This window comes from Chinchilla lanigera, unplaced genomic scaffold (genome assembly GCF_000276665.1).
Source record: "Chinchilla lanigera isolate Chin_1 unplaced genomic scaffold, ChiLan1.0 scaffold00042, whole genome shotgun sequence".
Taxonomy (NCBI): Eukaryota; Metazoa; Chordata; class Mammalia; order Rodentia; family Chinchillidae; genus Chinchilla; species Chinchilla lanigera.
The window spans coordinates 7,587,668-7,604,714 of record NW_004955443.1 but is presented as its reverse complement, the minus strand read 5'-3'; the positions used below and the strand labels follow the sequence as shown (position 1 = coordinate 7,604,714).

At 44.8% G+C, this 17,047-nt stretch overlaps 1 protein-coding gene across 1 annotated transcript in view; it reads right to left on the bottom strand.

Annotated features, from left to right (window-relative positions):
• Positions 1 to 1,166: 1,166 nt before the first annotated feature.
• Positions 1,167 to 17,047, bottom strand: part of Pds5a (PDS5 cohesin associated factor A) — a gene marked incomplete at its 5' end in the record, with an annotated part of 128,115 nt that continues 112,234 nt past the window's right edge. The window contains 2 exon segments of the mRNA XM_005391971.2: positions 1,167 to 2,080; positions 11,134 to 11,486. Coding sequence (XP_005392028.1) covers positions 2,077 to 2,080; positions 11,134 to 11,486 — 357 coding nt within the window. The 3' untranslated portion in view covers positions 1,167 to 2,076.

Sequence of the window (17,047 nt, the reverse complement as noted above, 5' to 3'; positions counted from 1 at the left end):
CGCACCGCGGGAGAGCAGTGCAGCGGCGCCCGATCTCACGGCGCGGCTGCGAGCGCAGACGCTGCTGTCCGGCCGCGAGGCAGTGCTGCACTTTCTAAGGGGTCACGAAGAGGCAGTGAACAGGAAGAGAACTTTTCTGCTCCTTTAAAAGACAGTTTCGATCACTGTGACCTACTGTTCTCGAATCATCTTTTGACACCGACATGTGTGTGGATGTATCTGTAAGTGGACTACCCATCTTTCACTGTCAGTTTACAGCCAACTCTTGATTATCTATGAGAACAATCAGCCAATTTTTCTTTGGTGGCCCTGGGCTCGAACCCAGGGCGTCGTGCTCACAAGCGCTAACTCGAGTACATCTCCAGCCCAGCTGGGCTCGAATGGCAGCCCTCTGGTCTCCGTCTCCCGAGTGACGAGGCCCACGGGCGCGGGCCACCAGCGGGCCTGCACACTTTTTCTGGTGTGCGTGTGGCTTTTGAGACAGGGTCTCGCTCCGTATTTGAGGCTGGCACTTGTGATGCTACTGCCTCAGCCTCCTGCGTGCTAGGAGTCGATGCCGGGACTGAAAATTTCATTCTTAATCTTCCCTCCTGGACAACTTCATTGTTAGTTTTGTATCCTATGTAGACTACGACCTATGAAGACCGAGTTACAACACAAATGTCTGCTCCCTGTAGGGAAGCTGCACATCCCGCCAGGGCCTCGCTGGGGCCAGGGTGCGGGAGGAGAGGGCGGTCAGACCCTGCGCAGGCTGCTCTGGAGCACCGCGGAGGGACACCGAGGCGCCGGCACTGGTTTATATAGATAATGGAGAGTTGACTGTATTTGTGGCGTTTCTGTGCGATTTTAGCCCTTTCACATAAAAAAAAAATCACAAGCATAACATGATAAAAAGATTGAAAGACTGCCATGACATCTAGAAGCATTTATTTTATGCAAAAAAACTTAAATATGATCACGTGTACACGAAAGTGCACACACCACCTATGCTGGACAATGCCAAGAAACGTAACATACCGCAATAGGTGTCTCTAAAATAAAGGTAAGAACTGAGCCCAGACCAGCAGACGAAAACCGACACTTACTTCTCCATAGCACAACGCTGGAAACTGCGAGCGACCCTAACCCCCAACCTTCCTTAAAAAGTCCAACTACTTAAAAATTGATTTTTTTTTTTTGCATCCGTAATAAAATCTGGTGACAAACATTATAAAACCAAATGCTGAAAGGTCTTCACTCCTTCAAAATTCCATTATTTCCGTCATGGTCATGGGACTAAAAACCACTGTAAAGTGATGTTTTATGAAACACAGTATGTACATTTATTGCAAATTATATTAAACTAAAATGGAGGGGAAATCAAAATATGAAGTGTTTACTACTACTTGCAAATCAATAACTTTAATTATTTTCTCACTCTGATAAAAATCAGAAAGCAACATTTATAAAATTGCTACCACATCACTTTTCATAGCAGGGAACTGAAATCTGTACACCTCATTTTTTTTGCAGAAAAGTAGATAGGCAGAAAGAATTATACATAAAAGTTTCCAAAAGGAAAAACAAAGAAATATTTAATCTGATCTTTTCTTCTAAAAAAAATTAATTAATTCAGTAGGCTTCTATTTTTCTTGTGTGACATGGAAATTCCTGGCTTTAGAATAGATGAATTTTCAGTGTCAATATAAGGACATCTTGTTATTTTCTTTAAAATAAAAACTGCAGCATGGAAATTAATGATGTATTATGCATTTAAACTCCAGGTATGCAGGAACTGGAACCAAGTGTTAAGCAATTTGCTTAATTATTGACTTTTCCTGGGAAAAGTCTAGGGCAGGGAGCGCAGAGCTGCTTTGAGCCTCTGTCTGGAGAGTTTATGCTGTACATTTCCGCCCGGGGGCGCTGTCACGGGAAGAGGAAGAGGAAGCAAGAGGTTCTCTCAGTTTGCAAGGCAGAAAGTGTGTGTTCTCGAGTGAGCTTGTTTCTGTCAGGGACGTTCTGAATCCAAGTCTTTGCAGAAGCGGCAGCCACTTCTGTTTGGCCTTCATTTTCTCCCTTTGCAAATGTGTTTTCTTTTTACCTTGGGGATGGGAGAAGAACGCAAAGTTAGAAAACCTTGCCAGAATAATTTCACGTCTGTGGTTGTTACCTAAAGCCTTACAATGTTATTTTCCTTTTTCACCTGAGACTCGCTTTCCATGTCTAAGGGATCTTTCCAGTATAAAAAGAAAACACCGATGAAGTGCTTTTGTTTTCTATCATTACACACAGCTACCCAGGTCCTGTCTGCTTTACAAAGCTAAGTGTTTAACTCGAAATAATTGTATTTATCTTTACTTTCAACAATTGATTATCATGGGAACAATTACTGGATGCTTCCTGGGAAAGTAAGTTCTGGCTGCTGGGCTTGATAAACAAATATACTTTACTATAGCTAAAAAAAAGGGCAAGACTACATAGCTTAGCGCGGTCCGCAGGGCAGCAGGCTGGGCGGCATCCGCGCCCGCTGGCGAGTGGGGCAGAGGCTGCGCCTCGGCTCCGTCTTCCGCAGGCGCACTGGGCACTGGGCTGAGCCTGCTCTGGGTGGCTCAGCTTAGGGGCGGGGTGTGGGGAGCACACTTTGCACGCATCGTTCCCTTTTTACACATTTAGTTTTTTGAAAAAATAAGACAGGGTGTCACTGTGTAGCAAAGGCTGACCTGGAACTAAATAGTCCACTTCCCTTAGTCTCTTCTGCACTGGGATCACAGGTGCGCACCACCACGCCTGGCTCCAGTTTGTGTTTTATAAAGGTAACAGCTGAAAAGCCAAGTGATTACGAGGAGTCTCAGGAAGTTAACGCGTTACCACACACAGATGTGGCCTACTGCCCCTCCAGCAAATACCCCTTTCCTAGCTGTGAGCACGCACGCCCGGCTGCTCTCACAGAGCTGTACATGGCCCAGGCTGCTGAAGAATCTCCTGGACTCGATTCTGTGTCCCAAGGTGAATCACCAGTACTTGTGTACACTTTGCTTCTCAAATATTTCACATATGTTTAGATAAAGACAGGGTCTCACTCTGCAATTCAGGCTGGCTTTGAATTCACTACATAGGCCAGCTGGCCTCAAACTTGCAGCAATCCTGCCTTAGCCTCCTGAGTCCTGGGATTACAGGTGTGCGCCACCATGCCCAGCTACAAGTTTCATATTTTGAGAAAAAACTCACCTTTACTGACAGTATACTCTTTTATTTTTGGTTTGCTTTTCCCTTCTCCTCCCTCCCTCCAACCCTTCTTCCTCTCCCCACCTGCAAAAGTTCCATTTCTAGTTTTTTCCTTTTGTTTTTCAAATCTCTTTTCCCTTCCAACCCCCCACCCCATCTTTGTTCTCTTTGAACATTTCAGAAAGTTCTCCCTGCTTCCCAATACCTATCCTTGTTTACACTTTGGGTGAAAGAAGGGCCGTCACCAAGAAATCGAGCAGTGACGCACGCCGCGGCTGCAGGGAAAGGGGCCTTCTGCACTCTCCCTGGAGGTGAGGTTACCCCTGAAGCCCCCGCAGTGCGAGGGCAGCTCAGGAGACAGAGAAGCCCCCGCCTCTCTGCGCAGGGAGCGCCTGCTGGGCGGGAGGGAAGCACATTGTGGTGGCTGACGCAAGAGCAACACTTGAAGGAATGTTCTCATGCTAAGGTCCGTCACTTAACGTAAGGGCAGACACAGAGCTTTCTCTGATTCTAAGCTGTGGACCCACAGGATGTGAAGCAACCTTGTCCATGCAGGAACTCAGTAAACTCTCCTTGAGAACACTTCCAAGACCCTTGAGCACTTCCACACGTTAAATGAAACATGAATCCGGAGATGAGAACACCAGTCGCTTGCCCTAATGAGTGGTGCTGGCGCCCCTGTTCGAGCTTTCAGTGGCCAAACAGCCCACGGCAGCTCGTGTGCCACAGGTTTGCCACCAGTGCTACAGACGTAGTCATATTCTCCCCCTCCACCAAGCTACACCTCCAGCCCAGGCTGAGTTCAAACCTGCAGCCAATCCTCCCGCCTCATCCTCCTGAGTGTCAGTACTTTCCGTTGATTACACGTGATTTTTGGTTAAAATGGCTCTCGCGGTAACACCTATTGTAAGTCTACCTCACAGGGCTGAAGTAGCAAAAGCAGCAGTAAACATAAGGCATCTAGACTGTGGCTGGCTACACTTGGGCCTCAGGAATGGCTTTCATTGAAATTTAGGGCCAGGTGTGGCGGTACATGCCCGTCATCTCAATGTTCAGGGGGCTGAGGCAGGAGAAGCAACAGTTTGAGGTCAGACCAGACTGGACAGCATGATCCTCTCTTAAGAAACCAAAAGCCTAGCCAGGTGTGGTGGTGCATGTCTGTAATCTCAGCACCCGGGAGGCTGAGGCAGGAAGATCTTGTGAGTCCAGGCCTGCCTGGGCTACCAAGTGAGCTCAAGGCCAGCCTGAACTGAACAGCGAGACCCTGTCTCAAAAAGATTAAAAAAAAAAAAAGAAACCAAAAGCCAGCTCAATAATGGCAACAGGGCTATGTAGTTCAGAGGAAGAGTGTTTGTCTGACATGTGCATGGTCCAATACTGCAAAAATAAAGCAAACAAAACGAACAATCACAATACGCTGAACACCAGGGCGAAGGCTGGATGTGTTTGCTGGAGCTTTTGCTAGCGGTAGGAGCGCAGGGGCTGCAGGGGAGCTGCTGTTCTCAGACGGACAGAGCAGCCCTGGGGATGGGGGAGGCTCTTCACAGCTGCTGCCATGCAGAGCTTGAGGGAGAGCGGGAAACGCCTGTGTGGAAGGAAGGGGTGGGGTGGCCTGGTCGGCAGTGTGACAGCGATGCCTCAGTCAGGAAGCAGGACAACCTCTGTCACATCAGACCCAGTGCCCAATGCCTCTGAAGAGCCAGCGCAGGGCTCCGGGGGCGCAGGGCGCGCCTGCTTCAGGCGCAGCACCGAGTGGCAGAGTCAGGCTGGCAGGCGGTGGTGCACCCCTCTCGCTAGTTACACCTGCGATGGTGGCCGCAACGGGGTGTAAGGCGCCATGTACTTGAATGCATCGAGTGGTGCTAACGGGGATTTGACCGACCCTGACCGTCTCAGGAAAACAGGAAGAATGTCAAGTCTCTTAGGTAATATTTGCAGTTCATGAGAACTCTGTTTAGAAGCTCAGGAAGGAAGAAGCTACCGTTATGCATGAAGTAAAAATGAAGTTGAAGCTGGATGTGGGAGCACACGCCTATAATCCCAGTACTCTGGGAGGCCGAGGCAGGAGGATCCCCAGTTTGAGCCCAGCTTGGGCAATTCAGGGAGACTTGTCTCAAAAAATTAAAAGGGCTTTGGAGCGGGTGCACTAAAGATGTAGCTCAGTGCAAAAGTCCTGGTTCAGTCCTCAAAACTGCAAAAATAAAAAAGACCACTTAAATTGGCAGGATCTTCAGAATTTTGTTTTCTTTTCTTTTTTTGTCTTTTTGAGACAGGGTCTCACTATGCAGTTCAGGCTGGCCTTGAACTCACTTTGTAGGCCAGGCTGGACTTGAACTCACAACGATCCCCCTGTGTCAGCCTCCCGAGTGCTGGGATCACAGGCAAACAGTGCCACCGCGCCCAGCAGGATTTTCATCACTGATTCTCTGAAAACTGAGGCATAGGTAAATCACTGGTTGAGTCATCATCCAGGAACTTATATGTTCGTGTGTGTGTGTGTGTATGTGTGTGCGCGCACGCGTGCACGTGCATTTTGAGACAGGGCTTTCGCTATGCAGTCCAGACTACCCGTGAACTTGTTATGCTGGCCGTGACCTTGCAATCATCCTGCCTCAGCCTCTCAAGTGCTGGGATTACAGGTGTGAGCCCTATACCTGGCCAGAAACTCATGTTTTATGCTAGGTAATTGCTCCTTACTGCTCAGCTTTTGCCCAGCCCAAGGACTTTTTTTTTTTTTTTTTTTTTTAAGACAAGGTCTCCCTATGGAGTCCAGGCTGGCCTCAAACTCTCAGTGATCTTCCTGCCTCTGCCTCCTGAGTGCTGGGATTATGGGTGTGCACTGCCACTGCCATGTGGCCAGGAACTTGTCTTTTAATGTTTCTGTCTATATTCCATAGTTCACTGAGACTTGCACACTGGTACTTATTTTTTTGGTGCCAGGAATCAAATCCAGGGCCTCATACATAAAATATCTCCCTTTCACATGAAGAGGAAAAAGAAAGAAATCATAGCCCAAGTGCTAACAGTGCAGCCCTTGGTTGTTTTTTGTCTTTTTGAAACAGTGTCTCACTGCAGTTCAGGCTGGTCTTGAACTCACTTTGTCGCCCAGGCTGGTCTCGAACTCGAAACGATCCTCCTGCCTCAGTCTCCCGAGGTGTGCGCCACCACGCCTGGCTCTGTGTAGCACTTGGGCTACACTGACTGCAATCCATGGGTGAGGGAGGTTTTCAGACACTCCCTCTGTGCGAGGAGGAGGGACACAAGGGCAGCCCCACTGTTAGTGGAGTGGCACCGTGAGCTAGACTGGCCCAGGTTGACTCAGCCCTGTCTTCGGGGCAGGGCACCCCAGCCTCATTCAGCTGCTCCCCTCAAACACATGGTGGTCCTGGAGAGCAAAGTGGGTGTCTACTTCCAACCCTGTCCTCAGCCCTTGTGATTCTGAGACAGTCTCGCTAAACTAACTGCCCAGGGTGTTCCTCGAACTTGTGATCCTCCACCCTCCACTTCCCAATTAGCAGGGATAACAGGTGTGTGTCACCAGAGCAAGGTTAACCTGTGACTATTTTAAATAAACTAGGTATTAACTTCATAGTTAATAAAAATGCATGTAAGTATATCCCACATCCTGGAAATGAGCATATATGAGCTACAACAGCTATTTTATATTTTTATGAGACAAGGTCTCACTCTGTAGCCCAGGCTAGCTTTTGAACGCACGATCCTCCTGCCTCAGCCACCTGAGTGTTGGGATTAGAGGTGTGCATTAGGATAGAGCTAACAGGAGCTATTTTGTACAACTGCAAATGTTAATCCTAGCTTCACCACGTACGCAGGCAAAGGGAGCAAAGGCTCTGCTGCACCTGGCCGAGGCTTCCTTCCGTGAGCGCGGGGATGGCCCGGCGCTTGGGCGCTTGTCGGAGGTTCAACGTTAGCGGAGAACACGGCACTGAGCCTGCTGCAGAGCAGCCCTGGGTTAGTCCCAGCATACAGACTGACCACTGCTCATCTAAAATCCAGATTCTCAACTCTGAGTCACTCTGTGACCGTAAGAAGAAAATCCCACACCTGGCCCTATGTGATGGATTGCAGTGAAAATGCAGGTGCTCTAAGAGCACCGCATACAATTCCTTTCAGAATTTACACACGAATGAGCTCTACACGGAACCCAGGTGCCTCTTCCAGATGTCCCCTTGTGCGTATGGCACTCAAGCGTGGGCAAGAACTTTGGAATCACGACAAAATCGGCGCAGCACAAACTGCACCGCTGCCCTCCTTCCTAAGCACACACGTCAGTGGCGTGAGGTAGATGCACACTGTGGCACAGACAGCACCAGCGCCCAGCTCCAGAGCTCTTTATCTTTCCAAACACACCCCACACGTAGGGGACACTAACCCGACTCCCGGGCTCCTGCAGCCACCATCCCACTTGACAGCACTGAATTTGGAAAAAAAATTTTTTTTCTGATTTTTTGGAAAAGGTTCTCACTATGCAGTTCAGGCTGGCCTTGAATATGTGGCCATCCTCCTGCCTCAGCCTCTCCAGTGCCACGATTATAGGCATGCACCACCATGCCTGGCTGAATTTGAATATTTTTAGGTCTGGTTTATTTTGCCTAGCATAATGTCTTCAACATTGGTCTGTGTTGTAGAATGTGTCAGGATTTCTTTCTTTTTCTTTTTTTTTTTTGAGGCAGGGTCTCATTATGTAGCCCAGGCTAGCTTTGAACTCAAGTGGTTCTACCTCAGCCTCCCAAGTGCTGGGATTGCACATGTGCAGTACCATGCCTGGCTGAAAGTAACTGTATCCTATTATTGTATTAATCAGCAGAAATAACAGGCAAGTTTTCTGCTGTCTTACGGGAATGATAAACTGGGGGCGCACAATGAGTGATCAAAATACACGGCCAAACATTTACAACTAAAAACTGCATCACAGCGAAAGACAGACTGGCCTTTCCCCCAGCACACCTCCTTGCTTCGAACACGCTTACCCACATCCTTGCCACTCTCGCACGCAGTTCTCGATGCCCCTTTCCCGTCTTTACCAGATGGACCTACGAATGCCGCCGCTGAGTGCCATCCTCCGCGGAAAGCCAGCGAGAAACGCGTTACAGCACACCCTCGCTGCCTGGCTCACTAGACCTGGCACAGGACAACTGCTGCCTTCACCCTGCGTCAAAGTGACCATGAAAGGACATCGAGGCAGCCACAACAGTGCAACTAAAGATACCCAGGGAAGAGGCCTTCCAGAGCCGCTGCAAAGTGTCAAGAGCGAGGCGCTGGGTGTGTTAGCATGAGCGGGAGTATTCTGAAGACTGATGGCAGAGTCTTTTGATGATTTTTAAACACTTAAACATTCATTGTGGCTTGTGATCACATCGCATGGACGCTTTAAGAGCAAGGCTCAATTCACTTAGAGTGCTTTTGTGTTGCTAATGCTCACCACACATGTACTCAACCCAGGAGTGTGCTTGTTAAAAGAATGAATGAGAAGTTCAAGGATCAAGTGTCTGAGTATATATGCTTTCAGATCTACGAATGTGGTTATTATGAGCAGTATCTCCACACTGACTTTCTGAGTCAGGTTTCTCTGAATGTAACTCATCAGGATTTTAAGCCTCAGCCACAATACTAAGACTCAAGGGCATAACTGTGAGTAAATGCAGAAAAGACAAAAAAGAGCTTATGAAAAGTTTTAGAATAGACTTTATTTTTAAAGACAGGACCTGGTTAAATTGGTCAGGATGGGCTCTAATTTAAAACCTTAGTGCCTCAGCCTTTGTTAATCATAAACTAGTGAATAATTCAATTAGAAGTTCCTGAAATCTTTTGTCAAAATGTTTGATCTACTCTGCTAATTGATACAGTACAAGGCTATCATCTAATTTAATCATCTACCTTCACTGAGAAAAAAAAAATCACAGAATTCCACATTTTGAATAATAGACCATTGAGTACTTAGCAAATTAACTGTCTATTTAAGATCTCTAAGGTAACCTTCCACATTTTTGTTTGGTTTTTGGAGATAGCAACTTGCTATGTACTTTAGGCTGGCTTTGATTTCACTGTGTAGCCCAGGCTGGCCTTAAACTTGTGGTGATCCTCCTGCCTCAGCCTCCAGAGTGCTGGGATTATAGGTGTGTCACTATGACTAGACTCTTTAAGGCCAAATGCCACTTTTAATCAAAATCAATCTCTAGTGGTAAGGCATTTTTTGTTTTTGGTTTAAGGACATGGCTAAAAAGAGACCAAGAGATTTTACAGTGCCCTAATTCCCTGAGAAGCTCTGGCTGCTACCAAAATGTTTTCAAGGTCTACATATGTACATGGTTCCTTGGTTCACATTTTTGTTTGTGAACAATTTGGTTTGCAAACAGAAGCATTTGCCAAAATTGTGTTTCTGTTTGCAAACTCTGCATCGGGTGATGAACAGGACTGTGGCCATCTTTCCCATGTGAACAGGAACATGGCCATCTTTCCCCAAATCACTGAGGAGTAATTTAATAGCTCATGAATCAGGGCACCGCTGTGTCTCGATAACCTGGTTGGAAGTTTAAAGGACAGTTAGTGGGAGGGATGGTCTAGGAGGCTTGTGTGCGTATGTGTGAAGAAAAGCTAGGAGAGAAACCCTGGGCAGTTTTGGCAAGCTCCAGGGCAGTGTTCATCTTCTGTAGAACTGAAAATGTTAAACTGATACGAAAGGCAACTATACTTGAATATGCACACTGAAGAATGAGGCAACTAGAATTCAAAATAATGGCGATAGCAACGATGCTGAGCATTTGTTCTATGTTAAGTGAGCTGCTAAATGCTTTGTATTTATTTATATGGTTTTTTTTTGAGACAAGGTCTCGCTATGTAGTTCAGACTGGCCTTGAACTCACTGTGTAGCCCAGGCTGGCCTCAAACACAAAATGATCCTCCTGCCTCACTCAGCCTACCAAGTGCTGAGATTACAGGCATATGCCATTACACTCAGCTATTTATCGACCCATTTAATTCTTTGGGCAATGTTCAAGATGGGGATTATTATACTATCTTATTAGTGAAGAAGTATGTTGGTCCTGGCCAAAGGACTGGGTTTCAAAGGAAAACATGTAGACAAGATAATGGGGGTGCGGTGAACTGATCAGAACTGTGATTCTTGTCTAGAAGGAACTCAGGTGCTGCAAATCTGATTCTGGGCAGACAGTTGGGTAGGTGTATAGGGAAAGAGGGTAAGTTCCAATTGCAGGCCAAGGATGGAAGGACCCACCGCTTAGGTTTACAACTGGAGGGACACTGTTACAGGGTAGAAAACCTAAAACTCTAGTTTAAGAGTGGTTAAAAGTAAGCAGCTGTGAGGTTAGGTTGTCCCACTGGGGAAGATAGGGGAGAGGTAAGCTGCTGACCTATATCAGAATTAACTACAACAAAAATAAGCACAGAGCACGATGTACTTGTGCATAACCCACAACTACCTTTTCTATTCCAGGACCCTGTATCTAAAACGTAGCCTTTCGTACTGGATAAACCAACCATGTGAAGGACATCAAGCAAGAGATAAAGCTTTTTGCTAATAAAGAGCAGTAGCAAACTGCTATACCCTATATAAAAATTTAATAACAAAGAAACAAGTTATTTCTTCAAATCAGTTTTTTTTGGTGAGGGCCGTGTTTTTGAGATAGGGCCTCACTATGCATGCAGGCTGGCCTCAAATTCATTGTGATCCTCCTGCCTCAGCCTCCTGAGTGCTGGGATTACAAGTGTGTATCACCATGCTTGTCCCATCTTCAAACCAGTGTCTTTAAACTGGAGATTATAATCTTAACAGGAAAACCAAGGGCAGTTTTCACTCCCAAATAGCTGAGTGTGTGGGGTGTTTGTGGTGATCAGCACACACAAAGAACAAAACACCTCAGTCCTAAACTCCAGAGAAGGTGTCATTACCTCTGCAGGTCGATCTGTCTCTCTGTCGGTGCTGCCTTTTTGGGTCCGTCTTGCAGTTTGGGTGCTTTGGCGTTACTGGCTTCCAGACCCGCAGGGCTCTCCTGGCTCACCGCAGCTCTCTTCCTTCCCTTGCTCGCGGCTTTGTTTATGTCATCATTTTTGGTTGTGTTGCCCTGAGACTCAGACTTGGGTCGACGTCCTCTCCTGGGTTTGGAAGGGGCGGGTGGTCCTGATTCGTCTATTTTCTCATCTGGTTTTTGTTGGATATTCTCTGCACCAGCAGCTGGAACTGTTCTTTTCTTTCCTCGGTCACTGCTGATGTTGCCTTGCGTAGCTTGGTCAGAATTAATTTCCTAAAAGAGCACAAACAGTTTTGTAAACATAAATTCCTTAGAATCAACGATCTGCAGTAGAAAAGAATATTCTAAAAGTCTCAAAGGAGTCAGGATTCCAGGACTTCTCACTGCTGCTGAGCTCCTACTTGCTTTCCGTGCCCACCTGCCTACCTGTTGTGTGGCTCATGTAATATGCTAAATATATGCTGCTTTAATGAGGGCAGTATATGCAAGATCTAGAAAATTCACTTGTTCTGCTGTTGTGCCCCTTCCAAAATAAAAAGTCCTTTTTATTGACGGTGTGCTCTACAAGTTATCTCTTCCAAAGAGAAGGGTTTTCTTTTTGTCTTTCGAGATGGTTTCACTGTGTAGTTCAGGCTGGCCTAGTATTCACTTTGTAGTCTAGGATGGCCTTGAATTTGGACCAAACCTTCTGCCTCAGCCTCCCCAATACTGGGATTACTGGTGTGCACCATGTCCAGCTGAGAAATGTTTTCACAATTCGGGGGTGTGTGCCTATATATATATATAGGCAGTGCTGGGGATTGAACCCATGGTCTCATGTGTGCTAGGTAACTGTCCTACTATCAAGCTACATTCCCAGCCTCATGATATTTTCTTTTGAGACAGGGTCTTGCTATGCAGTTCAGGAAGACCTTGAATTTGCAGAGATCCTCCTGCCTGAGTCTTCCAAGTTCTGGGGTTACAGAGGTGTGTGTGCCACCATGCCTGGCTCGATATAAATCTTTATAGTTCTGTGATATGAAGTTCTTTAACTCCTCATTCCAGTACCTTTGTTTTTTTGAGACAAGGTCTTACTGTGTAGTCCAAGCTTGCCTTCAGTTCACTATAGAGCCCCATGCCTGGCTCACAATTCCTTACTCCATTCACACCTTTGTCTCTTTTTATGTCTTCAACTATGAACTTTTTATTGAACATTTTCTTTTTTTCTTTTTGGTTTTTTTCCGGTACTGGGAATCAAACTCATGACCTTTCGCTTGCCAGGCAGGCACTGTGCTGCTGACCTAAATCCCCAGCCCTCTTATTGAACATTTTCTTATTTAGGTTAATATCAGGTCATCTAAAATGTTCAAAGTAAGAGAATTCCATTTTATCATACTGAACTTTAGGATAAACAATGGTGTTCAGAGTCAAAGTGACCATTATATATATCTAGGAATCCATTTTAGTTTTAATTTGTATAATTCTTATTAAAGGGAAACAGAACAACATTATCATCATCCAAGGAATTATATTATGTCTTGTCAATTAGTTTTCATTTGTTGCAGGGGGAAAAAAAAATTATATACATAGTTTTGGTCTTTTTGAGACAGGGTCTCGCTATGCAATTCAGGCTGGCCTTGAGCTCACTTTGTAGCCCAGGCTGGTCTTGAACTCACAACAATCCTCCTGCCTCAACCTCCTGGGTACTGGGATTATAAGAGCATGCCACTTCACCTGGCTTGCAGAAAATATCTGCAGAATGACTAGAGAAAGAACGTTATAAACTGTCATGTTATAAGGAAATGTACTTAAATGAAAACTCAAGACATTAAGAACTTAAGTCAGAAAAACTATTTTCCTCTAGAGCACTGATGGTGAACCTTTTAGAGACAAGTGCCCAAACTGCAACCCAAACCCACTTACTAATCACAGAGTACCAAGAAACCTGAACACTGAGATTTTAGTATAGAAAAAACAGCTCATATATTAACATCTTTTGTCTTAAAAGAAAAACAACATATGTGCTGTGCCACAGGTTTGACACCACTGCTCTAGGGTCTACTTTAATGTGAAGCCTCAGCTTAAGTCATCTTAAGAAAAAACAGAATTCAGACCAAAACAAGACATACAAACAACACAACCAAATATTTTTAATTTTATTTTCTACGGTGCTGGCGATCTAGACCAGGGCCTTATGCTTGTTAGGCAAGGACTCTTTCACTGAGCTTCACCCCTGGCCCTATACCCAAGTACTAATACTATTAAGTCTGAAGTAGGAATATATTCATTTAACTGGCAGCCCATTAGGTGTAGTGGTTGTTGGTATAGACTGAGGGACAAAACAGATGTGGTTCCTGTCCTCAGGTAGGTTACTGTGGGAGATGATTCATTTTTAAAAAGATAAAAACTTATGGATTACTCCATGTGGTAAGTAATAGATTAAAGAACTGAGTATCTTAAAAAAAAAAAAAAAGTCAAAGGAAGCAACAATTTCTAGCTGGCCCTTTTGGCGAAAATATTATTCACCAATAAAGAGGACACTGCCACCTGCACAGTGGTGAGTTCTGGGCAGAGGAGGAGCATAAAGGACCTGAAGAGGACTGAGCTCTGCGGACGGAGGGAATTTGTACTGTACGGAGCGATGGGAACAGGCAGAAGGTGCGAGAAGCGGGCATGGGCTGTTTCGCTAAAGCCTTACATGGTAAGAAATATCCATTTTATTTTGGTGCTACAGGAAGTAATTTTTGCTTTTTTAAGACAGGGTCTCACTATGTAGTTGACACTGGTCTTCAACTCATGATACAGTCTAGGCTGGCCTGGAATTTCCAAAGAAATTAATATTTAACCAGAGAGTGAACATAATCCAAATTATATTTTAAAAAGACCACACTGCGGCTGGTATTATACACCTATTTGATTGGAATGGAGCAAGAATGTTATTCAGGTGAAACTACTATAGCATTTAAAGTTGAATTAGATTATGACAGAGAATTTTAAAATGAACAAAATATGAACAGGCAATTTATAGAAGAGTGTACTCAAATATTCAACAAACACACCAGCACTTAAAGAATTAGAACAACAAAATTAAAGCATTATGGGGCCGGGGGTATAGCTCAGCAGCACAGTGCCTGCCTGGTAAGCGCAGAAGTCCTGAGTTCAATTCAAACCCCCCCCCCCAAAAATGAAACAAACAAACAAAAAACCCCTAAAGCATTAGTGCCTGATACTTGAAACTGAAAAAATTCAAGTAACTCAAACCTGTTACTGGTGTGTCTGTTAAAAAAATACTCTCATAAGCTGTTGGTAGAAATGTTAAGTGTTTCAACCTTCCAGGAAACCAATGTGGAAACACCTAAAATTTGCATTTATGCCTTGACCCAGCAATTCCACTGCAGGCAACCTGGACCACAGAAATGAAGTGCCAGCTGGGTATAGTGCTGCACACCTGTAAGTAATGCCAGCACTTGGCAGGGTGAGGCAGGATTGCCATGGGTTCAAGGCCAGCCTGGGGTACAAATGAGTTCAAGACCAGCCTAAACTATATAGTGAGAACCCTGCCTCAAAAAACCAAACTACACAAAAAATTTCATTCCATGATTCTAAGGAAAATGGCCATGTTTGTGCAAAAAAGATGCCTGCAGCAGTGTTCATCACCAGTCGCCACGTTTGCAAACAACAGTGTTCATGAACTGAGGTACCACTAGAGCCAGTAAGTGTATATGCGCATAAAGAGTATTTACCACACTATTGTTTGTAGTGGGAAAAGCTGGCAAACAAAAAATATGTGTATACACAAGTAAAAATGCCAAGACTATAGAGAAAAAGGAACATATAACAAACTGTTTAAAGAAAAAACCATTTAAGTCACACACAAGATCATACTGGTGAAAATTATGGGTATATGAAAAGAGCTCATCTGCAAATCAAATGAAGAGGGAGCCAGTTGTCTTAGGTACTGAGAAGAATCACAGTGCCATTGTCACTTGTCTGAATTCATGGCGTGTATATGCATATATATCTTGGGTTTTTTTGTTTTTTTTTTGTTTGTTTTTTGGTCTTTTTGAGACAGGGTCTTGCTATGCAGTTCAGGCTGGCCTTGAGCTCAGTTTGTAGCCCAGGCTGGTCTCAAACTCGCAATGATCCTCCTGCCTCAGCCTCTAGAGTGCTGGGATTACAGGTGTGCACCACTATGTCTAGTACATATATATCTTGGTTCTTTATTTTTTCCCTAACAAAAAAAAGTGGAAGACATTGAACCCAAGGCCTTTGCAGTAAGCTACTTTCTCCGTCATTTTTATTTTTATTTTGAGACAGAGCCTTGCTAATGTTGTTTAGGCTGAGCTCAATCCTTCTGCTTCAACCTGAGAGAGTGCTAGGGCTATCAGCATGCGCCACCACACTAGGCTCACTCTCAACTTCTTCTTTGAGACTAGGTCTTGCCATGTAGTCCAGGCTGGCCTCAAACTCATGGCGTTCCTCCTGGCTCAGTCTCCCAAGTGTTGGGATTACAGGCGCATTCCACCACGCCCAGCTACACTCAGCTTCTTGATTCTTCTTTTAACTACTTCCCTTATATATCCTTCATATTATAATTTCTCTCATAAAAGTGAAAAAGAGAAAAGAATGTACTCATTTGTAAACACACACATTCATTTGCTGGATAGTTTTGATATACAGAAGTTAGTAAGGTGGTTCATATATGTTTCTTTGAGAAACTGGTTGTCAAGAAATATTCCTCCCGGGCTGGGGATGTAGCTCAGTGGCACAGCGCCTGCCTGGCAAGCATGAGGTCCTGAGTTTAATTCCTGGTACCCCCGCAAAAAGAAAGAAATATTACTCCCTTAGATTTAAATATTGTTGTTAGTATGCTGGGCTGAGGGTCAGATATGGAAGGAAAAGCCCATACAGTAAGCCCCCATCTCAATGAACATGTGAGTTGAGAACTTTCACAGATACGAATGGACCTTGCATTACAAACATTCGTAGATGCAAACAAACTGGCATTGTAGCTCATGAGTCTGCTGGACACTGTCAGCTGTGCTGCTGTGTGCTACTGCACAATGCGACAGAGTGCAGTAGTATACAGTGCTCAATCAGAGCCTAGGGTGTCCAGAATAAGAGAAAAAGTGGTGCTGTGGAGGGAATGCTAGGAAGTGCAACGTGATCTACACTGCACGTTTGTGTCAAAGGTGTGGAAGACACACTTTGTTGGACTTAAGGATGAATCTGACTTATGAACATTTTCCCAAAACGGAACTTGGTTGTAAGCCTGGAATTTATTGTATAAACTTACAGGGAACTAACTGATTGGGAAGATGTCATACTTTTGTCAAAATACAATCCAGGTCTCATCAGGTTATCAGTGAAACATTCTTTAGAAGTATGAAAAAGTTGAATTAAGGGTTCAATTTATTTATTTTTTATTTTTTTGTCTTTTTGAGACAGGGTCTCGCTATGCAGCTCAGGTTGGCCTTGAACTCGCAATGATCCTCCTGCCTCAGCCTCCCTGAGTGCTGAGATTACAGGCAGAGCCACCATGCCCAGCTGGAGTAATATTTAAAATCAATCACACAATACAATTTTGAAGGGAGGGGACATAAAAAGATTAAAGTGCTATGTACATGTATCAATTTCCTATGGTGAATGTCTATACGAAATAAACCCCAGCAGGGACGGGGATGTAGCTCAGCAGCACAGGGCTTGCCTGGCAAGCGCAAGGCAAGTGTGATTTCTGGTACCCCAAAACACCTAAAAACAAAAAACAAAAAATCCCAGCAGTACTAAAACAACAAGAACAAGAACAACAGCAAAGTAGAATTTTGACCTGTGAGAAATTACAATTTCAATGTCTA